This window comes from Tachypleus tridentatus, chromosome 9 (genome assembly GCF_004210375.1).
Source record: "Tachypleus tridentatus isolate NWPU-2018 chromosome 9, ASM421037v1, whole genome shotgun sequence".
Taxonomy (NCBI): Eukaryota; Metazoa; Arthropoda; class Merostomata; order Xiphosura; family Limulidae; genus Tachypleus; species Tachypleus tridentatus.
In genome coordinates this window covers 121,924,541-121,950,354 of record NC_134833.1, presented here as the reverse complement: position 1 = coordinate 121,950,354, position 25,814 = coordinate 121,924,541, and the positions used below count along the sequence as shown (strand labels likewise).

The 25,814-nt window shown below is 29.6% G+C and overlaps 1 protein-coding gene across 4 annotated transcripts in view; it reads right to left on the bottom strand.

Moving 5' to 3' along the window:
* LRP1 (LDL receptor protein 1) overlaps positions 1 to 25,814 on the bottom strand; it is a 253,189-nt gene that overhangs the window by 176,603 nt on the left and 50,772 nt on the right. For all 4 annotated transcript variants that reach the window (XM_076456984.1, XM_076456983.1, XM_076456986.1 and 1 more), the window contains 10 exons: positions 22,919 to 23,021; positions 22,127 to 22,289; positions 19,082 to 19,307; positions 18,655 to 18,829; positions 8,366 to 8,500; positions 7,360 to 7,599; positions 4,922 to 5,096; positions 4,160 to 4,394; positions 2,292 to 2,481; positions 834 to 956 (listed from right to left, as the gene is read on the bottom strand). In XM_076456984.1, coding sequence (XP_076313099.1) covers positions 834 to 956; positions 2,292 to 2,481; positions 4,160 to 4,394; positions 4,922 to 5,096; positions 7,360 to 7,599; positions 8,366 to 8,500; positions 18,655 to 18,829; positions 19,082 to 19,307; positions 22,127 to 22,289; positions 22,919 to 23,021 — 1,765 coding nt within the window. The remainder of the gene's footprint in view (positions 1 to 833; positions 957 to 2,291; positions 2,482 to 4,159; positions 4,395 to 4,921; positions 5,097 to 7,359; positions 7,600 to 8,365; positions 8,501 to 18,654; positions 18,830 to 19,081; positions 19,308 to 22,126; positions 22,290 to 22,918; positions 23,022 to 25,814) is intronic.

Below are 25,814 nucleotides of genomic sequence, written 5' to 3'. Positions count from 1 at the left end.
TTACGGTAACCCAGAATATTCTGCAAAATGATTTACTAGGTAATACCTTACATGCACAATGTAATTTAAACTAACTTCCCTCACTTGAAAGGTTCTGAAGTGTTGGTCTTAAAATAGTAAATTATTATGTTAAGAATAAAATTACTGCACAGCCTTTAAATTTTTTATATGTCCTAATTTATGTTTATTAAACCCAGCTAAGAAAAGTTGGAATGAGACTTAGTTTCCACCCCATAAATTGAGGTCTTACTAAATGGTAAATAATTTGAATGTACCATATATTTGTAATAAAAAACAATAAAAACACTTCAGATAATATAAATCACACTGTTTTCAAATCTATAACAGTAAATATTAATGTACAAAGTCTTAGAAATCACTAATAAATATCAGAATGTTAGTGCCAATTATTATTAGCAAATCAATATTTACTGTTACCAGTTATATTTTTGTGAATGTTACTACTAGTTTGTATACATTACTAAATATCAAATTGACAAATTGCTGAGAATGATTCATAACATAAAATTCTAACTGGAAGAATGATTTAAATGTATATCACATGGGAGATTCCTACAACAAGAGAAAAAAAACTATGCATTAGTTGCATCTTTACAGTGGAATATGCCAAGAGCAGAATGAAAATTCATCCATTACTGCTGTCTAATGGGTATAAAGCAATAAAAGTTAATTCTGAAGTAAAAAACCTTAAAGATGTAAAAGTCATGTTGACCTAACATAAAATTACAAAATTATTTTACTTTTTTTTGTTTGTTAAGAGAAAAAATATCTGAAACTCATAAAACTTTCAGGGAAATTTAAAAAATGGTTACCTTTACAGGATTTCATATCACTTGATAAGATAAAGCCATCTCTACAAGCACAAACTGGAGATTTGGGGGTTACCAGGCACAAGTCTTCACAACCTCGTTTGTTGTCTGAACATTCATTCTTTCCTAGAAAGATGAATAGTACATTTACTAACATATTAACTCTTGTTATTTCAACCATTATTTTCCTTGTAGAAGTGAAATATTATTACTTTAACTGTTTATTTTAAAACTATTCTTCTATTCCTATTCATTTACAAAAAACTGATTAAAATATAAAACCCAATATACAAAAATTCTTAATTGAACTTTTTAGTACTGAATATTGTTTAAGATATTGATCCATAACTTTTTAAACTATTTATTTGACCAAAAGATGTTTCAAAAACAATTCTTGAACTGAAATCATATTAATGATAGTTTGAACATCATACTTTTAATTAATTGTATTTTAATTGGATCTTTCTACCAATGCATAATTGCTAGAATTACCAACAATTTAGTATCTAAAAAGATTTTAAGTACCATAATGAGATATGGAGAAAGTACATGGATTTATTGTACATTTATCAGAATTTTCTAATCATACAAAGTATTTACATCTTATTCATTAATGAAGCAGGTTGTTGTGGTGTATGTGCTACCATGTCTTTGTATCTATAATTTTCATTATACTACTACCACAGATCTTTTCATTCATCTTTAAAAGTTTTTCATTTACTCAACAATATGACCACAATAAACTGTACTTGTTACAAAATAGTTGAAATTATTTACTGCAGTGTGATGCGTCCTTACTGTACTGAATTAACTGAAAACAAATATCAGATGGAACTGTTCTGTCATCTATCCCTTTAATTGCAAATGAGAAACATCTGTGCAGCATTTAGTGATGGAGTGGCAGTTATTTCAAACCATAATCTACTGTGAATTAAGCATTTTATATTGTATTTTATGTTGTTTTTTTTTATATAGCATTAGGTGATATTAACGGAAAATAATTACTTTACAAACATCTTAACAGCAATTAATTAATATATGTGAAATCTGACATGCTTTACTAACTTTGATTACTACTCATTAACACACCAGATACACTCAGTTAAACTAAAAATAAATATAGTTCATAAAGTAATTATTAAGGCTCGAAACACTTAAAAATAAAAATATATTTCAATGATACTTATTATTCTGTATAAGCCACTAATGGCAGCAAATATAATTTATATGAACATGATTTTCCATTATTTTGCATTACGCAGTCATTCTAACTAAAGAGTTCAAGAGCTATTTATTAATCCATGTTCTATAACTAAAAGCAAATCTCCAACTACCCTAGCTGTTTTTTTCAACTGCTATTCAAGGTACAGGATATAAATGGTTATATAAATGTTATTTTATTACATAATAATCAACATAACTCAGATGTAACACTTAAGGAAAGACAGATTTCCAACTTACCAATCTGAGTGTCGTTATTATATAGAACCAGTTCAAACAATGGGATATTCTCCGTGGCTAAGGTAATTATTGTCTTATTTTTCAGGTCTAACCTTAGTATGAGTCCTCTATGAAATTCAGTCCAATAAATAAAGTCCCCCTGACGAGCAATTCCATAAGGTCGGTCCACACCATCCCCTTCATAAAGTTTCTAGAATTAGATATAAAATGATTCACTTAATGTGAAGAAAAAGCTTCTTCATAAAAGTTATTAAAAAAACCAAACAGTAGTAATAATTTAGTATTTATACATTAGTTTCAACATTTATTCAGTTATGTATGGCTGATAACTCAACCAACAAATTACAACAAGAACAAAAAATAGTGTACATGTTTTACCTTTAATACCAATTGTAATATTCAATGCTTAACTATACCTAAGTGTTCTTGCAGCAGCAAGTTAGCTTGAAACTAATATGAAACAAATTAGCAGTAATAAGTTAAAACAAAATGACATTCTTAAATAGCAAAATTGATTGATTCTTAATAGTTACCTCTTCATATTTCTTTCATCATTAATAATGAATGGAATAGCAGAATACCAACAGATACAAGTAAATCATACACTATTTTCTCTCAACTATCTTAAAATGATATATAAAGAGCGAAAAAAAAGAAAGAGTGGAACTACATATATTTAATACATTAAAATTACTTATAGAAGTGAGATGAAGCTGGCCAAGCCTTTATAAAAACTAATGGAAGATCAAAAACCACATAAAAAAGACACTACATATTAGTTTAACACATTTTCTTTAGCATTATGCATTAAATTACACTATTATAGTACAGTAATGACATAATTTTATTTTTTACAACAACGCTAACAACATATAACTATAGAAAATGCCAAAAAATTCTCTACAGCAATATGTTGCACTGCATTATTTATAAACATTACAAAATTCTGCAAAAAACACAGAAACCATCCTTAAAATTTAAACAGTATGCACATCAAAGGACCTGTATCATGCATCAGTGGAGGTACTTCTGATTTGTTATTTAAGATATCAGACTGTAACAAAGATGTGTAAGAAATTATCTATGAATCTCTGCACCAGGATATAACACTACGTAACTAAAGTTTTAGTTCTGGGCAGAAAGTGTTATTTCCCAATTGCTTATCCCTAAAGAAAATGAAAAAGACCTATTTTTTCTCTTCAAACTTTGCTCTTGTGACCTGGGAGCGTATAACAAAAACATGATGGGAGAATATATTTGGGAGCTGATACGTGAAAGTGATTTACATTATAGTCGCATATCTCAAAAACTACTCACTTCTAAATATTTTTGTATAACTTTAGTATAAATACCTGTAAATCTTGATTCATATGTTGTTTTATTCAGACCTTATGTAAATGAAAATGTGCAAATGTGCCCGTTTTTACATAGAAAATAGGTTAATTTCTAAATTTCATTATCCAAGTCACAAAAGCAAAGTTTGAAGGGAATAATAGCTGTTTTCTGTACTTTTGCAACATAAGTAATGAAGAAATAACACATATATCCAGGGACAAAATTTGTGTTACGCAGGGTAATTGGACTAAATTAAAACTATAATAATAATAATTGCACATGAAAAGAAACAAATGGAATCCTTGAGTGTCTCCATTCTTGGTGTTATACAGTACTTAATAAAACAATCATCAAGTTATGTAAGAAGAAGAAAGAGCTAAAAACTATGGTTTATAATACATCATCATAACCATTACTTACCTACACAAATAATAACAAATATTATGTATATTTACTTTAGTATTGTACATTCAAATATTAAACAGATCTCATACCATGAATCGTGCAAAAATGTTTTATTCAAAACTTCATACCTCTCTTTTTAACCCATCTAAACTGATTCTTTCTATGGTATGAAAAAATGCATCACACCAGTACAACTTCTTGCCAACATAATCCACAGTCAGACCATTTGGCCACTGAATGTCTTCCTTCACAAAGACCTCTCGGTGAGATCCATCCATATAAGCACGTTCAATTTTTCCTCTAAAAGAATATGAGTCAACTAAAGGTCCAGTGTCTGCAGACCACTCTGACCAGTATAAGTATCTGAAAATATATAAACAATAATAAACTGTTATAGTAATCATGTTATAATTGAATTTCGTTAGTTTAAAAATGGAAATAGGAATTGTCAAAAACTACAGAAACAAGATGAATCAAAATGGGAAGATTATATTTCAAGCCTACAATCACAGACTCTCCATACACAAATGGTTTAGCATTTCTTTAAACTAATTTTTCACTGAATGAACTAGTGTATCATTTTTTCAAGTTATATAGGCATTTAAAGGCAAGTGGTCAGCATTATGTTTCTCTCTTTCTATACCAAGCTCAAACATTTTGAAAATGGTAGCATTAACAGGAAACTTATTGTAAAAAATTTACATAAATGTGTTATTAGTCCTTGCTCAAATTTATTTAAAAGAAATTTTAGTGTGTTCACCTTTTCATCATGATGATTGAACTGAGCTTCTCAATCATTCTCTTTAATTATTAAAATTTAGTTACTATACTAGCTTTAGCTTAGCATCTGATTATGTATTTCTATATTTCTCGTTACTACAGCTCTTTACCCTCTCTTTGGATCCACTACTATAGCCCGAGGGCGAGTCATGTTGCCAGTAATCAATCGTTTTCGTATTGAAGAATCATCAAGTCGTGCAACAAATATGGCTTTTAGGCCTTCATCTGTCCAATAAAGATTCCTTCCCATCCAGTCTACACTAATTCCTTCACAGTTGTCAACAGCTATTAGCAAAAGAAATGATCACATAAATATGCTTCTAAGTTATATAATTATTGTTATCATTCAAGTAGAAGGTCGTTAATTAATACTTCTTGTTTTAAGTTCATAATTCATATTATTTCAAACACTGAAATTTGATACTTATTTTGTTAAATTCTAATGATCAAATAGAAAACATATATAAAAATATAGCTATAAAAAGTCCATAACAGAAATTTTAAATAAAACTACACCAGTAAAGAAAAAAAATACATAATGAATCTACACTGTTAAAATTAAATACAGATCCAACTAAAACTAAAGAAGATAAATTACAAAAGTACCTGTTAAAATTAAAAACAAAAACCTGATGGAAGAAAAAAAATATCATAAGGCAAAGTCATCAAATTTTCATCTGGGTATTACTTAATGATTTTCTAAGGTTCACAAGAACGGTTGTCCACTTTGATCAACTGTATCTCATATTGATACATACAATAACAAGTTTGAAAACAATGAAATATTACTTAAGCCCTATGTTTGAAAAACTCATGAATTTTTCCATCAAGAATCCCATTTTTAGTTTCACAATAACTATACAATGAAACAGATCATATAGCTATGCAATTAAGATTAGCCCCATTACTCACAAACTTGTTCCTTTGGTGACTCAACAAGTCATCTATTTCAGCATTTCCCAACCTTTTTGATAACAAGACCCATCTTACTGCCTCTCTAAAGAGTCATAGTCTATTAAAATGCAAGTATAAAAAAAACCACTATGATTTATATATTAATATTATTTGTCAATTTTATAAAACCCCACAGACTGCTACTAGTCTGCTAAACAGTGGTTGTGAAACAGTACTTTATTTAAACTAATATTCTACATGAATGAAACTCCTGTTACTTGATCATGTAAAGACTTTCTCAACTATCTCAGTGACAAAGATACTAATATCAAATTCAGTTGTACATTAAATAAATCATAAAAGTATTTCTTAAGAGCCATATTCCCAAGAAAAATAGTAAATTTGACTGAGAAATTCTATGAAAAAAATTCATAGTTTCATATTGCAATTTGATTATTTTCAAATCAATTTTAAAACCTGATAAATATGATTTTTTTGTAGTTACAAAGTTTCAAAAAGTTCTTAGCTAAAAATGCATTTATAGGTGGTATATTATTCATTATTAATTAAATGGTATAAATATTACTGAGCAGGCAAACTGGAATATTATGGAAAGGAAAATTGCTTTAGTTTTAACATATGCACATAAACAAACAATACGGATCATGTATGAAAATTTAAATTGTACCTGAAAATTGATCTAAGATATATATTTAAACTCTTCCATATTTTTTTAAATGAGGCTTTTTATTTTGCTTTTTAATAACCTGCACTTACATATAACTAAATATATAGTTCTTTTGTGAGCTGTTATTATATTTTTGTGCATAATATACTCAATAATTAATAAATATCTGGACTTATATATTATTTTTATTATTTCAATGAAACTATAACAAGCAATACAAATGATTTTCTCATGTAGTTATGACACAAAAATCCAACTTAGGCAATCAGAAACAGCACACTTCCATTATCATCTAATGAATAGTGTTTGTAATACATGATAACATGTGAATCAATTTGAGCAAGTACCTAAAATTATGGTGAGAAATTAATTGCCTAAATTAAATCAAGCAAGTATTTTATGAAGCATAAAGGAATCACTAAAGGGTTAAAGATAAATGTAAAGTACACAATTTTTTTTAAATGCTCAAAATGTCATTAAGATTACATTTGATCTACCTCTAAAAGGTTTCTAGCTTGCATTCAATAATATATAAATTTGAAATTATCATTTTCCAGCATTATGGAGCTAGCACGTAATGAATGTAATGAACCTTGAAATAAAAGATTATTCAAAGTTCTCACAAAAACTGCACTTAAATGGAAGGCTTTTGTTTAACAGACTACAACAAAGATTAATTGAGCAAATACTGCAGTTTTTTTATCAACTTTGTAAGCAATTTTGCTTTGTAATCTGCATTTATGATCAAACTGCAATCCAATAAAATGTATTCTTTCATCTTCAGATTCCTCTGTTACATATCATTCAAAAATCTAAAATAATTAAAATTATAGAAATTTATTTTACTTCATTAGCATTCCACTTTTTACCCATACCTGTTTTACAAATCAATTTATAAGTTACATTCACACAAAAAAATTGATGAAGATATAAATGTATCTGAAGTAATATCTAAATGTCTAATACCTTTATCAAGGTAAATTTCACGCTGACTTCCATCAACCTTTTGTCTCTCAATAACAAATCTCTGTACATCGGAATAATAAATGAACTGTGTTTTAGCATCAAAATCTATTGCTGTAGGTCTTTTCAATCCCCTAATTGGTACCATAACCTGCTCTTGCTTCCTTCCAGGATTGAGAGAGATTCCCTTGATAACCCCCGGACGACCAACAGCATATATCAATAGTTGTGACTGCTTTGCTTCTGAAATTTTTAGGTTAATGGTTAACAATATTTCAAAATTAAGCACACCCACACTCAAATTTATATTACAGAATGCAAGAAGTTAGATATCAGGTTCAAAACTAGCCACATGTTTAAGTAACTCCAGCACAGCTATACATTCTAAAAGACCTCTCTTTAATTCTTGGCACAGCAAAGAATTCGAATTAACATCTCTCTCTTAGCACAACACAAAAGTTTAGTACTGAAAGCTTTTCCTAAACATTTTTTCTGGAATACATTATAAGTTTTATGAAGTGGTGTTCCACTGCAATGTTCACCTATTAATCCAGCATATACATACATTTTTGCATAAGAAATCTGCTAAAAAGCTACAATTCATTTTACAGTTTAACAGCCAATAGACTATTAGTTTTATGAAGCAAAATACAAGAGAACTGTTACAAATCTAGCAACTGCACAATGTACTGGACAAAAAAGTGCTACAAAGTTGTGACTTAGTACATAGTGTATTAGCCATTCGCCTAGTAGTTGCACAATGTAACGTACAAATTGCTATAGAAGGTTATTTATTCCATTACTTACCTGTTACCATCGTGTTTTCTTTTTTTCACAATGGTGATAATTATTTTGAAAATTTTTAGTTGCTTTAGTTTTCATAAATGTATCACCCTACAGCATCAAAAGCACTTCTAATCTGGAAAATGTATATCATAAACATTTCATTCAACAAACACTAAATTTTTAATCATAGAAATTACAAAATAAAATGGATTGTATAACTTACTGACACATCGTCCACTTCTAAGCAGAACTCTGTAACCTGCCTTACACCTGCACATTGCAAATGCTGTGTCATTCTTGTACATTGGAATACAAATGTGTTCACAATTTCCATTGTTCTTAGTACATGGATGATCAACTAGAAAGACACAAAAAGATTACTCAGTTCACAATGTAATTCAAATGTGACAGACAAAAAATGTTGCTTTTTCAAAATGGTCATTTCATAATTACTTGAAGATCCAAAATATGTAAAATAAATTTTGTACACATGAACACATACATGTCAGATATTCCACTGTTCTTACTTTACATAATGATCTAAGTATACGTAAGTAGAACTAAAATGCTAACTTAACACAATCCTTTTATCAAAAGAACATAGACACAATCAATAAATTAATTAATAAATGATTTACTCTGAAAACACACTAACTTCCAATTATTCTTTTCATGGTCTTATTTATCTTCACAGTTGTACTGAATTTTGTGATATATATATCTTGGAATGTTATCTACTTTTAATCAGTTTTGGAGTTTTACTTCATTTATGCATGTTTAGGATAACTATATACACTTAGAGCTCATACAGGAACATAATTCTGGGACTTTACAAGAACTCTAAATAGTCTATTTTCCACTATCTTAAAACATCAATAATTCAAAAAAATTAATTTTACCATCTGATTTACCATAAGTTAGTTATCACATATGTGAAAATTAATGAAAAGCATCTATGAAAAATAAAAGGCAATGACCTTAAAAATAAACACTCTTTGTAACATCAGTTAACAATATAAATGCACCAATCATAAAAAAAAGCTTTAAATTGTATAACAGTTTTACTCAGATTGCATACTGTACAACTAGATAAGACATTCAAAGCACATATATGCATATATTACTAACACCACATGTATATAGACACTTTATAATGTGTTTATAATAAACAGGTGTTTGTTTGAAAATAGAATATTTTATGTTTGTTGTTTTAACCACGTTACTTTTTTCTTGGCATAACCACAGACTTAAACAATAACTATTTAGTTAATCAATGTAAGATAACACAAATTAGCAAAGGTTTTATTGTTTTTAAATTTTTTACATGTTCTACAGTAATTCATATACACTGAATCTGAATTCCATTTTTCTCCATCACACACACATTTTTCACAAAACATCATATGCACTTTTACATAAGTGAATCATTTTCATTCAAATTGAATCACATTTTGTGCTTTAAATGCTGACAACCACTGGTTACAGATTTCTCTAGACCAACTGAGATGAGAGAGTCTTACAAAAAAAGCATAATAATGAAAAATGTACTTTGTGGTATACGAAATGATCATTTTATCTAAATAAGTTTTTTTTTCCTTCCTGACTTGTAAAATATTCTTATATGGCAAAAAAAATCATATTATTTTCAAAATATGCATAGATGAATTATAGAAAATCTGTTATTAAAACCAAACAAATTTTATGGAATTTAAATTTGCAGGCCTGTGTAATCTGAGGTTTGTGGTGTATTAATTTTTCTCAGTCTAATATCCACACAAACTAGTCTAAGATCTATAATTTATACAAGTTCTTCTCAGTCTAATATACACTTTTTAATTATCTTCCAAAACAATGACAGTGGTTGCTGGCAGTGTTGCAGTAGAATCTATTATTATAACAGCCAAATGGATGGTAAACAAAGCAAGGATAAGCAATGCATAAAAACTTGAATGAAATCACCTAAGATGTCATCTGAAGTGAAAGGTTCAATGCTCACTGAATATCATAAGGTAAGATAATGGACAGATAGAAGAGAAAGTGCTGAGTATCATGTACTGTGGTGGTTATAATTATTTAATTCCATCAAAAGCTATTGATGGTGAAAACATGAAACATTATAAAAAGTCTTCAAAGTTATAATTATTTTTTAAGTGTAAACATAGATTGCATATTGAGCAGTGGCATTACAAATAAGAACATTATTATTATAGTTAATGTACATTCTTCTCAGACATTACATTATGTAAATGAGGCAAACATGACTTGCAATATGATTAGGACAGGAAAAATTTTACAGGAGTTAGTTGCACTAATAAGACAGTAAAGTAGAATAAAGAGACAAAAAGAAACACTGAATCCAAGTGACTAGCAAATATAAAGTATAAAACCCTAAATTTGTTGCCGATGTGATATCAGACAAAGATGATAATATTCCAGGTGTTAGGGACTATAACAGATTTACCATTATAAGTTTTTTAATATATGTTTGTTTCAATATAGGTTTTTATGCATATGACATATATTGTTGGACATCTTCTACACAAGTTCTTCCTGTTCTCTAAATTTGTAGAAATTCTTGAGAGTAAGAATCAAGAATATTTGCTTTACTAAAATGTCAGTGTTTGTACTGTGTTGAATGTTCTAGAATCTTATGTTTTCATATAAAAGCAGCTAACTGAGAGATAGTAATAAAATATTATTTGTCAGCTACAGTCAGTGTGCTATAAGCCTCAGAAGCTATAATTGTGATTAATGCTTAATAATCAGAAAACTAACAAGCTGGACCAGGAACATTTATAGATTTCAAACATAACAAATTGTTCAACTTCAATGAATTAACTTCAGGCATTTGTATTTCTACAAACCCATTAAACATCATCACTGGTAAGAAGCAAGCTTATAAGTGGCATAAAGCCAATGAAGCTAGCTAGTTTAAGCAAAATGTGACAGTATTAACTCAGAATTAATTTGCTCATCATGGACCTGAATCATTGGTAAAATACTCAGTTCTAGACCAGATATAAAACTCAGTATTGTTTGTAAGTTTGTAGAACTGTTGTATATAAATCATTATTTGTAATAACAGTTATAATAAATTCTATTGTTATTTGTATATTAAAATATATTTGCATTAAGAAAGAAAACTGTGTATATTAATCTTGTTGGCAAATATCATAAATTTAATACATATTAACATTTAACTAAAGTCTAAATTAAAATTAAAATTTTCAATTATTTGGAATAATAATACATAATGTACATAACAAATGAAAGACTTGTCCAAAATAAATTGTAATTCATAACAAAATACAATAATTTATCTATCTAACACAGAGTTTAAATCTGCTGTTCTGAATTCTTCATTGTTTCCACTATTTCAAATTAAAGAAACAACAAACAACAAATGTTTTTTCATATCACCTTACTGCAAAGATTACCCAAGTGCTTCATCACAGTGAACATGGTTTGTATCATCATGTGGAAAATGTGTTTCTTTTTATATGTACATTATCTTAAACATAAAACAAAGTAAAACAGCGTATTTTCAAGACAATTGGTATGAGAATTAAAACTTTAATTAAAAGGTCATTCTGAAGATGACCTAAAAAGGTCAAAACATTGTTCTGTACTTTATTTTAATTGAAGTGGGTTTCTTGTCATATGAAAGTAAAACAGTGAATCAAAGTAAAAGTGCTCTGGGGAGACACGGGAGAAAAACAAGCACAACAGCAAGTAGTGCATATAAGATTCCTGTAAAGGAAACCACAACTTCTATAAATTTTATAAGGAAATATCTGCATGTAATATTTACCTGTAATAAAAAAGAATATGTGTCTTTGTTAGGAAAACTGTTTATCTGCTAGTTTTGATGGGATTTTAGGTATGGATACAGTTTTGCACTGATCTTAAAAATCTTAAAAAAATAAGGTTGTCATGAATATTTTAATACCGAATACAATTCAAACTATGTAAATTACCATTTCCAGATTCTATCTACTTTATGCCAAGAAAATGTTGCCATGTATTATTGATAAAACTGAACAAAACTGCTCAGAGTTTAACAGATCTTTTATAAAAATCTATAGGTCTGTAAATTGAAATGCATGGTTTTGTCTTCATTTGATTTATTTCAACTGAGTGGTTTATAGAAATTCTGAACAATACTATGTTTCAAACTACTTTTTATTTGTAATTACTTCATCACCAACATCATTTAATTAACCATTACTCTAACACTGTATTTTTAGCAGCCAGACAAAATGGTGAACGTTAAAGCTGTGATATTATTTATTATTTTTAGTTCACATATATACAGTATTTGAGACAGATTTCCATAATTCTATGGAAACCAAGTTTTGAATCTTAATTTGTTTATGGTAGTGATATAGTTGACATTTATGTGAAACCGATTTCCGTTTATCTTTTGATCTACATAAACAAACAAAGCTTCCAATGACACAGCACTATGCCTGTACTTACAATACTAAAAACTGGGTTTTGATATCTATGGGGGACAGAGCATAGACTGCCCACTGTACAGCTTTATGCTTAATTGCAAATACAAACAAAAATTCAAAGCATTATTTACAATGATAAATTTTCTTTTCTGAGAACATGGCATATGAAATGTGGATTTATCTATGAGCATGTAATATTTACATAACAATTGCATGTCAGTTAACAAGCACCCAATTGTAATTAAGGTGGGGACAACATGTAGAGTTCACAATTAGTAAAGAACATGTGTGATGCAATTATGTCATTAGTCTGACTTCCATAGGTATTTAATTAATATTTGACAGTTCATTTTAAATATACTTGCTCATTAAAAATACACTTTATATTAAAAAAATGTTTGTTCACTTATATCAATTAAATTTTCTCAAGAAAAGCACCTGTTGTTGAGCTATATTACAAATATGCAGTGAGAAAGTGTACAGTTTTTGTCACCAAAAGTTTATCAGGATTCATGATATACTGTGTAGGTATGTAGGAATTTCTGAGATAACAGAAAAACATTAACTTTGCAAATTTTCAGCTTTATAGTATCTCAACAACATGTATCACGAAATCTGAGATAAGAAATAAAGAAAGGTAATAGAAATGCAGACATCAAAATGATGGATTTTAATATGAAAAAAATTTTTTGTTGAAGTGGATAAAACAATGAATTAATCACTTTCATCAGTTTCTTGTACTAGGTCAGTTCTTAAGTTTACTGGTACAGAATAAATGATAAGAATGTTATCAAAAGTTTTAAGTGAAGATACTAACACTGTGCTCCCTAATGTTTTGATAATTTTCAATCTCCTAATGGCTCTTTCTACATAAATGTACACATGAGGGATACATATTGTGACTTACTGAGACCCAAATCTTAAATTTTACTCCTCCTTGGAACAGCAAATCATCAATAGCAAAAAAATGCTTTGCCATAATTTCATCTCCAGAAAGAAAGTAATGTTTTTTTTACCCCAATAAATTTGTCACTTGCCTATCCACCAAATGATTTTAAAAAACAGAAAATCTGTTCATGTGAACATAATGCTATCAAATACTTAGGAGTATTGTGGGACTTAAAGTTGCTATAAGTATCACTTCTAATATTGAGATTAGTTGGCCTTTGAATAAATGTTTCTGTACAGTTAACTCTGCATGTTGCAATAGAATAGTTTCCTTGAAAGATTCAGGACAATGTTCTCATATTATTTCTGCTGGAAATCCAATTATAACTGATTCCAATTGCTCAGCTCAGACTGAACTCCACGAATTACAAATTTTGCAGGCTCAGTTTCTTGAAATTCTAAAATTGCAGTTTAGGTCATCAGAAAGTAAGTGCAACAGTAAGGTTGACAGAGTTTGAACGTGGCAGAATTGCCGAGCTGCAAAAGCAAGGTCTCTCTCAACGTGCCATTGCTGATGAGATTAGGCCTGGTAAAACAGCTGTTGCAAATTTCTTAAAAGACCCTGAGGGATACGGAACGAAAATTTTAAATGGTCGGCTTAAGAAAATTTGGCCAATGTTGAGCAGAAGGATTCGATGGGTTATCCGGCAAGATACCAGCCAATTGTCGAACCAGATTAAGGTTCTTACAGACACAGAATGCAGTTCAAGAACAATAACATGGCATCTACAAGAGAAATACTTTAAAAACCGTAAATGTATTCAAAGGCCAAGCCTCCATCCACACCACGAAACAGCTCGGTTAAACTTTGCTGAGAAGCACCAAACATGGGACATAGAAAAGTGGACATAAGTTTTGTTCTCTGTTGAGAAAAAATTTAACCTGGATGGTCCAGATGGCTTCCAATGTTACTGGCACGATAAAGATATCCCACTGGAGAAATTTTCTACATGATACAGTGGAGAAGGTTCCATCATTATCTGCAGTGCATTCTCCTTCCATGGAACAATGGAGCTTCAGGTTATACAGGGGTGTCAAACAACAGCTGGCTACATTGGCATGTTGGAGAGAGCATCCTTATTCACTGAAGGCCCTCATTTGTGTAGAAATGACTGGATCTTTCACCGGGACAATGCTGCAATCCACAATGCCTGAAGGACAAAGGACTTTTTCATGGCAAATAATGTGATTTTTTGGACCATCCAGCATGTTTGCCCAAACTGAACCCCACTGAAAATGTTTGGGGGTGGATGGCAAGGGAAGTCTATAGAAATGGACGTCAATTCCAAACACTGCATGATCTTTGTGAAGCCATCTTTACCACTTGGAATAACATTCCAGCCAGCCTTCTGCAAATGCTTATATCAACCATGCCAAAGCAAATGTTTGCAGTTATTCACAATGACGGCCTTGCAACTTACTATTGAGACCACTTGTTAGGCATTTCCTATCCTGTTTATGACTTCTTTTTGGTATGGTTTTAAATTTTTGACCAGTTAGTATTTAGGCTAATTTCATAGTGTTCACATTTTCCCTATTCAATTCTTAAAAAGTCTTTTATTTTTATTTTCCCTTTTCTTATTTTCATCTTTCGAAGTTCTACTCAAATAAGTGGTTGAGCCTAACAATGCAAAATGCATATTTTTTTCTTTATGTTCATTGGCCTTAAGAATTTGGCCAGCAGTGTATTAGTTTGACTAATGTCAATATAGCTTCTGCAAAGTCAAATACTTAAGTATCTGATAACTTATATCTATTGTTTGTCTGGAGAATCTATAACCTTCATTCTAAACCAAGTCATTTGATTTATAAAATGCATGCATGTATATTTTCAACCTGATGTTTCTTGCTATAATGATTATGTGGTGAACTATATTTTCAAACAAGTGAACAACATAATTTTATATTCTGAATGTAGAATACACTAGAATAAGACTAATCAAACCACAGTTGATAGGTTATATTAATTCTTAAAATTAAAATTTAATGTTTAAAAAAAAGTATTACTTTAATATCACACAATAATAAAAAGAAATATGAAGTGGAAAAGAAACAACCAACCAAAATATAAGTCGGTTACCTCTTTCACACATAGGTACAGCATGAAACTATGTTGTTGTTTTCCAACTTTAACAACAACAACAAAATAAACCAAGTATGTTTTGTTTCAAGTATTTACACAAAGCTACAAAAGGACAATCTGTGTTAGCCATCTCTAATATTGGATAGTATGGTTTCAGTAGTAAGTAATATGTGTTGTACAATGCACTACAAGTTAAAACACACAAGTAGTACAAATAATGCATTAGTAATAATGTGGTATGTACAGTGTCACACTTGTAGGCTGCAGTGAGTGTTAATATATACTGTGTAATAATTAGTATTTATGTTATCATACTATTAATATGTATATTATATATTTAAGTTTTAACTTATGGGTGGATTTATATTATTGAGCTATCTTATCAGGCAGTTAGTAGATTAGGATATTTTATATGTAGTACACACCTATTACATTATTTATATAAAGCTACAAAAGGACAATCTGTGTTAGCTATCCCTAATATTGAATAGTGGGGTTTCATTGTATTTCAGAACAGCTGGTATGGGTATTAACACTTTTATTGATAAGGATAAAACAATGTTTTGACCTTCCTAGGTCACCTTCAGGTTAAGAAAGAGAGAGTTTGCAAGTGACCGTTGCTGGACACGTCTTAGGGATGAGAGTATAAATAGGTACAGGATTGTACAAAAACACCTCAAAGCAGTATCTTAACCTTTACAAAGAATTTTCACACAAAACTCTTGTCATAATTTCACAGAAATGAAAATTAAAAAAACAGCCTCACACAAAAAGATATTGATTCTATAAACAACTTAAAACAAGACAACAACATCAAAATTCTAAACCCAGATAAAGGCAATGCTATAGTTATGTTGAACACAAATGAATACATTCAAAAAATGAACAACACCTTATCAGATACAAATAAATTTAAACTACTAAACACAAATCCAACAAAAACACAGGAAAACCAATTAAACAAAATACTACCACAAATGAAAAAAAAAAAAATCTCAGAAAACATTCTTACCTACGAAAGACCGACTCATGCACACCACAACTATACAGCACCCCCAAGCCCCAAACCTGATCATCCACTACAACCCATAATGTTGACCTATGAATCATTTAACTACAACCTCAGTAAATATATATAGTGTGGGCATTTTCTACACATGTAACATCAGCTGGCTCCTGTTTTGAAGACTCTTTCAACTTTAAATATATTCTTAAGTAACTAAATCATAAAGTCTTAATGGCCAGTTTTGATGTATAATCTCCCTCTTCACAGAAGTCCCAACAACTGAATCCTGCAAGATAGCTTTAGAACTTTATATCCAAGACCCTTACCTATTGATACATATCCCAAGCAACCAATTAGCAATCCTTATAGAATTCACTACCACCAAAACTAATTTTATGTTCACCTAAGTATGGTGAATCCCATGTTGCCAGTTCTAGCCAACATTTTTGTGATACAGATTGAATTACAAGTGATCAATTAAGCCTTACTCCCACCACTATACTGGTACAGGTATGCTGATGATACAATTGCTGGATTCACATCTACAGAACACACACTTAGTTTTTTCAATCATGTTAACTAAATACACCCCAACATTAAGTTCACCTGTGAACAGGAAAAAAATAACCAAATACCATTTCTTAACCTCAAAATCACTAGAACTGATAAACATTCAAAACAGAAATCCACAGAAAAATAATCCATACTGGATTATACATTCCCTGGGACTCAGCACATGAAGCAAAACAAAAACTCAACATATTAAGAAACCAAATAAACACAACCATAAAACTATGCTCACCTGATAAAATTAATGATGAAATCTACAAAATAAAACAACACTTCATCAACAAACTTCTCAAAAAAATGTGGAAAAAAATTATATGCACATACCTAGACAAACAACAAATCACAAGACACAACAAAATACAAAACCTTAAACTGCTGCATACCACATGTTCCAGACATCAGCGAAAAAATAACCAACATTTAAAACAAAGTTATAACAAAACATAACATTCCAGTAAATGCCAACTTTATTCAAAAATGAGGTACAAAACCAAACTCCATACTATGTTAAAACTACACTGGCAAACACAACATCAACATAATTTATAAAATACAATGCAACAACTGCCACAACTTCTATATTGGGGAAATATGCAGAAAAATGGAAACCTGATTAAAAGAACACAAGAAACACCTTCACATGTTTTTTAACACTGCAAATCAAATAAACACAACATAACCATAGAAAACATCCATGTTTCCATTTTTCTGCATATTTCCCCAATATAGAAGTTGTGGCAGTTGTTGCATTGTATTTTATAAATTATGTTGATGTTGTGTTTGCCAGTGTAGTTTTAACATAGTATGGAGTTTGGTTTTGTACCTCATTTTTGAATAAAGTTGGCATTTACTGGAATGTTATGTTTTGTTATAACTTTGTTTTAAATGTTGGTTATTTTTTCTAAGAAGGAAAATAAATATAAACAAATGAAAAATCAAGGAAGCCCTACCTATACAGCAACTAAAACCAATATAAAGGAACACCTTTATACCTATACTAATTAATAACCTAACATCCAACTGCAATGCCCCCTACAATCCCATACCCATATATAATCTCGTCCCTAAGACGCTTCCAGCAATGGTCACTTGCAAACTCTCTCTTTCTTGACCTGAAGAAGGCCCAGAAAGATTAAAACACTGTTCTCTCCTTATCGATAAATGTGTTAATACCCATACCAGCCATTCTGAGATAATATATTTTTATTTCAAGTGGGTTTCTCGTTGTTCCAAGGACATAAAGTGTGGTTTGTGACCCCTTTCCCCAAACAACAGGCCTTATATATTTTCATTTAAAAACAAATTATAGTTACACTTACTCATCTCTAAATGTTTTCAGCTCCTATGAAAAGAAATTGCGTATGTTGTGAATTATGAAATAGTGAACAGATGTAGACAGAAAGTCTGCTATTACTAAACAAAAGATCAGTCATGAAGTTTTATCTTACCTTCTGGTTGCCTCTGTCTGTGATACACACGAATAGACAAAGAATGAGATACATTTCCCTTCACTAAATGCACATCCGAACGATTAAAACGATGAATGGAAAGGATACTATTCTCATGCCCACTTGTAGTATAAATATACTGTTCAAACATTGTAATTTGAAACAAATTCTTCATCTACAAAAAATGAGTACAAGAAATAAAAGGAGATTTGAATTATTAATTTTTCCTATTATAGCTTGTGGTGTTTCAAAAGACATTAACTTTAAAAAATACATATTTCTTTATAAGTAAGGCATTTTTTATATAGTTAAATATGTTTTACTAGGGTTGAAAGAGCTTATAATAGTTTTGGTATTAAACCTGAATCACTGATTAAGCAAACAAAGATAATTAAAATCAGTAATAAAATACATATTGGATACTTACCTTTGATCCTTGAATAAGTGTGTGTCTGTTGGAACCATCATAATTGACTCTTTCAATATAATCTAAGTAAGCATCAACCCAATACACGTGAGCATTAGGGTAATCTATAGTAATACCACGTGGGTAAACTATCTTTTTCTCTACCAGCTTAATTCTCTCAGACCCATCCATATTGGCTCTCTCCACAAGTGGAGCTGTGCTGCCCCATTCTGTGAAGAACATCAGCCTATCAAAAAAACCAGCAGTAATAACAATAACCAAAATTATTAGAAGTCGTTACAACATTTATTCAATGTTATTTTTATATAGACTTTACAAGCTGTTTAGAGAATGAAATTAGGGACTGATTATTATGATATGTGATACATATGTAACTAATGATGACAAACTAGTGTTAAGAAAAAAGTTTCAATGAAAATGGAACAAAAAGAATAGAATTTTCCAATTGTTGATGTGTTCCAAAAATAACTTGATTTTTTTTACCTTTACTGTTATTACTTTCACTTCAAGAGCAAAACTGCATAACCATATTAGTAATTCATTTGAAAAATATAATTCCTATTTATTTCACTAATTTTATACCAGAAAACTGTTTAGAAATTGTATTAATATATTGGAGAATAGTTATATGATTACGTTTTAGAACTAAAAATACCAAACACGTCTAAACTTTCTACTTAGAGTTACTTTCTAAGATTTTGTTGTTGATATGACTGTTATGACTTATATTGTCATTTATCAATGAACTACAAAAAATTACAAAGTAAGTGACACTCCTTAAGTTTCTGTAGGAATATATTTTGAGCTATAGTTTTAACTCTTTCATTGCAACTGGAACAAGCTTTTCACATTGTTGTTCAAAACAACTGCCTGTAACATCTGGAAGTAAAACTAGTGTGAAAGTATTTATTGCTATCTCTCCTGATATTGATATATATAGCTTCCCTCAACATTTTTCATTCAGCCCTTCAGTAACCAATAAGTTGCCTAAAAAGAACGTATGATAACCCTGTATACTATGTAAATATGTTTGACGTGTTTGACTCAGATAGCTTACAAGATAGTGAAAGTAAGTGGTGTTCAAATACATGATGATGAAGAGGTAATGCTATAAGAAGATGCTAACTCCCTATCTAGTGACAACAGTCAAGAGGAAGAGCCTGGACCCACAGGGAAAGATATCAAAAGTGTCAACAATTGTCCCAGTGGCAGTTTGAGGGGGTGGAATCATTGGGAAATATATATCCCAGCCACAGTGAATGGATTAATGGGCTCATAAGGCTGTGGACCTACTACAGAGAATTTTGATAAATTACAGTGTATCTCAGGTTTGAAAATGAGTAAACCCTTCAGTTAAAGTTCATGTGTATAGTAAATATACAAGACTCTGTGGTACCAATCTACCTATAACAACCTATTATGTCCCAAAAGAAGACTGTACAAAAACAAATGAAAATTAAGTTACAAACACACACCCATAGTCCCTTATGTCAAAGGTTTCTATGAAAGACATACAGAGGATATGTAAATGCCAAACAATCAGAACAGAATTCGGAAATCAACGTAATATGTCAGCACATGTCCAACTACCTAATGATCCAGTGAAAAACAAACAACATTTACATCTTTTGTTAACACGGACTTCAGTACACACTGGAGAAACAGAAAGACCAACAAAAGGTAAAATTTAGGAGCATAATAAGAAACAAATCTCAGTAATACCAATATACCTGTAACAACCAATTATACCAGAAAAGAGGACCATGCAATAATAAAACTAAAATAATTGCATATAAACCACACATGAGAAAGAAAAAGCTAAAGAAGCTTTCTGCATCCAGAATATTTCTAAAATGATAAATATCTAATTACCAGAACTTTACAGGAAGTGCTAATGCACTTTTTTAATTAGATTGTGTAAATAAAACAAAATAAAAAAACAAATATGTTCATTAATACAAAACAACTTGAAATTCATTGTTTATATAAAATTTATAATTGATAAAAAAACTGTTTTTAGTTCTTTCTTTCAGATTTTCTAACTTTTTACACTATATATATATATAGGTTAGTGCTTATGTATATTTACATAGATTTTATATGTTTCTATCAGAATAAAAACAAAAACCATTTGTCATGTTATTGAAAAAAATAACTTTAACAGATATTTTTATAAGGCTTAAGCTAATAACAGAACTTTCTAAACATGGAGTCCACACATAATTTAATTAAATTAAATCATTTCACCATGGAGTCTACACAGTATTTGCTTAAACCTTTCCACTAAGGAATCTATACATAACAACTTTAAACCCTTTCACTCTGGATATTATATGAAACTTCCTTAACTCTATCTATATTGACTCAGTCATACTGAAATACTTTGAAACCAATAAGAAACCAACAGGTCATAGTGAATGCATACATGCTGTAACTTTTAATGTAGTAAATGTATCTTCATAAAATTTGGCAAACTTTTAGAAACATGAAAATCTTTTGTACACAAAAATTAGATTTTTTAGGAAAGATTTGTCCACAAATATATGGAGCCTAAATGTGACTCTTGACTAGTTTGAGTGTAACATAAGTTTTATGTTAATATTAAAAATACCTTTTCATCTTACACTTTTCAAACTGCATTAGCATAACCTTGAAAACCTCCAATATAAATATCAAAAGCATAATTTCATCTTTTATCTTCTCTTCCCTAACATTATATACTTAGTTGATTTGACCAACCTTATCACCACCATAAAAAAATACCAAATAAATCCACATCACCTTTTTACTCCTTTGTAGATCAAAACAGAAAATAACAATTATCTATCCCTTTAGGTTTGAAACAGTTTGCATCCATTGTTAGTTTATTATTTTATTGTTCCTTGAACTGTATCTTATTAATATTCCCAAAATACAAGCTTTAAATCACATGGTAACTGCATTACAAAAGTTACAGTTTTGAATGCCATAATGCAAGAATTATTTGCAAAGTCAGATAATAAAGTGACACATTATTTGGCCAACAACAAAATATAAAAAACTTACCCTGAAGTTGGATCAAGAGCAATCCCTCGAGGATTATTTAAGGCTACATCAATAACAGTGATGCAAACAATGAGACTGTTATTACAAAGAAACATCAGCTGGTTTCTACCATCCAGAAAATACCAGTTTCCTGATACCCAATCCAGTGCTGCATCACTCACATCTGAAGTAACACAAAGTCAGCCATATTAAAAACTCAATAATTTAAGCAGCATAAGTGTAACCACAGTAAGGACAGTGTAGACTGTGATTAGAACTAGTTTCACACATGAAAGAGTATACATATATTCATACCAAACATGTTTCAGAACTTGAAATATATTTTTAGCAATCATGTTAAAATGTGATTTAGAAAGCTGTGATAAGGTTTAAAGAAACATTTGAGTAAAATCTACAGAAAAGCATAAGGAATTCTGTGTTAAAGGTGCATGTTTCACCTACGCAAAAAAGTGAACACAGCTGCATTAAAAAAGAATGTTTCATACAAATAAAATCACTTTTACAGAATTTATCATCACGAGTCTTTATTCCAATATCCATTTTCAGCCCCAAATCATGTACAATCATTCTAATATATTAACTGTTGAATTAAATCTTAATTATATGTTTGCATATTTACTACAAGAATGTACAACACTGCCAATTAAATACATAACTGCAAAATTTTGTCTCAAGTTTTGAATTCAAATTTAAAGCCTGAGGTGAGCACAATGATGTTCTGGAATCAAGTTAGTGAGATATCAAAAGTGTTATAAACCATTAATATAAAAGTTATATAATGAACCAACTTACTGCTTAAAGAAAAATCTTTAGGTGACTGAAATTCCCACTGTGTGTTGAGGTCAAACACTTTTCCACATTTTAATAAGGTTTTTTTATCATTTCGATCATCAATCTAAATAAAGAACAGAATTAAAAATAAGAAAATACACATAATTACCATGTTAAAATTATGAGTAATAATTACTGAAATCAGTTTGTTAACTTATGACAAAGACTGAAATCTCACAACAAATACATAATAAAATAAAACATTAGATTTTAATTACAAATCAGCAAAAAGTATGTAGTTTATAACTGAGAACATGCTTTCATACTAAATAGTTGAGGGTACTCATTAACCCCCTTGCAACAGACTTGGTATAATATATACAAGTATTATACTATAACTTTTGATGCACTACATGTACTTTCACAAAATTTGGAATATTTTTCAGTAAAGACTGCAAGTTTTGTTCACAAAAAATCAGTTTTAACAAAATACTTTTACTAACAATTTGGTTGTGAAAATATTTACTCTGTTTCGTTACATAGTGACATTCATGTTATAATTAAAAAAACTATTATTTATCCAAAAAATACTTGAATATTATTTGTGTAATCTTTGAAACCTTCAAAATATATTTCAAATATTTGTTTTCAATACAATTTTATGTTTGGTCTGTTATTTTCTCTACCCTAACTATATGGGTCTGTCAATTTGACTGGCCCCATTACCACCATTAAAACATTGGGAAATAAATATAATTTATACCTTTTCATTCTAGAATGACTATAAATTATAACACAAATGTAGAGTCTAAATAGTTTAAATCTCATAATATTATACATTTATATATATTTATTAAAATGACCTTCCAGTCATGCCTGGAATTTGCATTAACACAGTACCACATGCACTCACATGACTGTATCCAATAATATAAAACTAACCTTTATTCTTTACAAAGTGACCTGTCTTGATTGTGCTTTAGAAAACTAATATTTCCTAAAATACAGTCACATTTTCATTATTATACATTAAATATATTATGACTATTTATAAATACGTTTTTAAACTTATTTTTCTTAGAACACAAAGTATTAAATAAGTATCATACACAATTGTATCTTTTAATTATGATAGCCTTTTTCCATAGATGGCTAAGCCTTTTCAAATTTTGCACATGGAAGGTGTGAATTGAAATAATTTTTTTTTAAGATTTTATACATCTATTTGAAATAACTAAAAAATCATCAATAACTATGTTGATACCATAAAATTCTGCTATAATTTGTCAAGCTTTGCAACTAAGTTGTACTTTGTCTGAAAAATATGTACTTTTGAGTAGACTAAAGACAAAACCTACTTGGTTCAAAAGAATGACATGGCTTCCAAGCACTTTAAAATGGCTGAGAAAGCAAGTAGGGGGACAGTCTGAGCTTTAAATTAGTTATTCAAATCATACATTGAAGTAAATGAATATAATATACCACTTCCAAAAATGGAGCACAAAGCCTAGTTACTTTGCACCATAAAACACCAAACCAAACTAAAAATGGAAAGAGGTGAGTGGGGTCACTGTGTTTGATTCAGTAGATAAGTTATATCTCAATAAACAGAAAAGATATGAGGTTCATATTTTATATTCTAGCTTGCCAATATCAGTAATTTGAGTTTCTAATTCACACAAAACTATAAACTTTGTATTTGGAAATCACAAACATTTAATTTGAACCAGTGCTGCATTCTACATATCACAACATATTTTCCTTAAAATCTATAAAAACCTTATCTTATTTTAGTTTTCATTGACACTTAGTACTTTCAATCTTTAAAAAAAATGCAACTGATAAAAACTGGTTGGCTTATTTTAGTTCTAACTTAAATGCTTACTCTTAGAAATAATTAGCATCCAATTTCCACAAATTCCTGCCTCTCACCTATGACTTCCTAATTCTATATAATATATTGTAGCATGTAAAGGAAAAACTAAATTTCAAGTTATGTACTATTTAACCTGTTGTGCATGAACTCAATGCACTGGACTTGTCCTTTAATGTAGAAAGAATATTTATTTCAATTACAAATTTACTATGTTTATCTGCACAAAAATTGGTAAGCAGTTACCAAACTGTACAACTGTGATACACAAAAAACATCAGATGAGTTAAAAAAGTATTTCTAATTGATATATAGCTATGAATTTACAAGATCAGTCTGAGTTGCACTGTAATAAATTGGAATGTAAGATGAAGTTCATGCAGAGAAGGAAATGTTTGTTTATCATGCAGTATGAATATTGCACTTATATATCTAAAATCTCCAAAATGCATATCCACAGTTTGTTTCATTTTCTCTGTATAAAATATCTGATATTTATTATCTTCTACCACAAACTATTAATAAATCAGTATTGTAGGGTAAAATGTTACAAAGGGCAATAACACAATAAACTTAAGTACAAACAAATGTATAGTTACAAGCCTTAAGCTACCTAGAACACAAAATGTAGTTTCCTGTTACAGTTTTCAGTTATTCTAGAAAGAGAGAGAGAGAAAAAAGGTTAATTTACAATTATTTCATATTTTTTATATAGTTCTAAAGTTGATCAAGTCAACCAAAACCATATAGTTAGGATAGAGAAAATAACAGATAAAATATGAAATTTACATGAAAAAAATACATTTGATACTTATTTAGGAAATTTTAAGTTGTATAAATGAAATCAGAAAATTTTCAGATAACGTAAGGTATTTTTAATCTTAACATGAAAACTGGTTTGCACTGGAGCAGTCAGCCATATGATTCCATATACTCACATTTGAACCTTAAATAAAAATATTGTAAAAAAACTGATTTTTTTGTGTGTGTGTGTGTGTGTGTGTGTGTACAAAGACTTGTAATGTTTACTGAAAACTTGCCAGA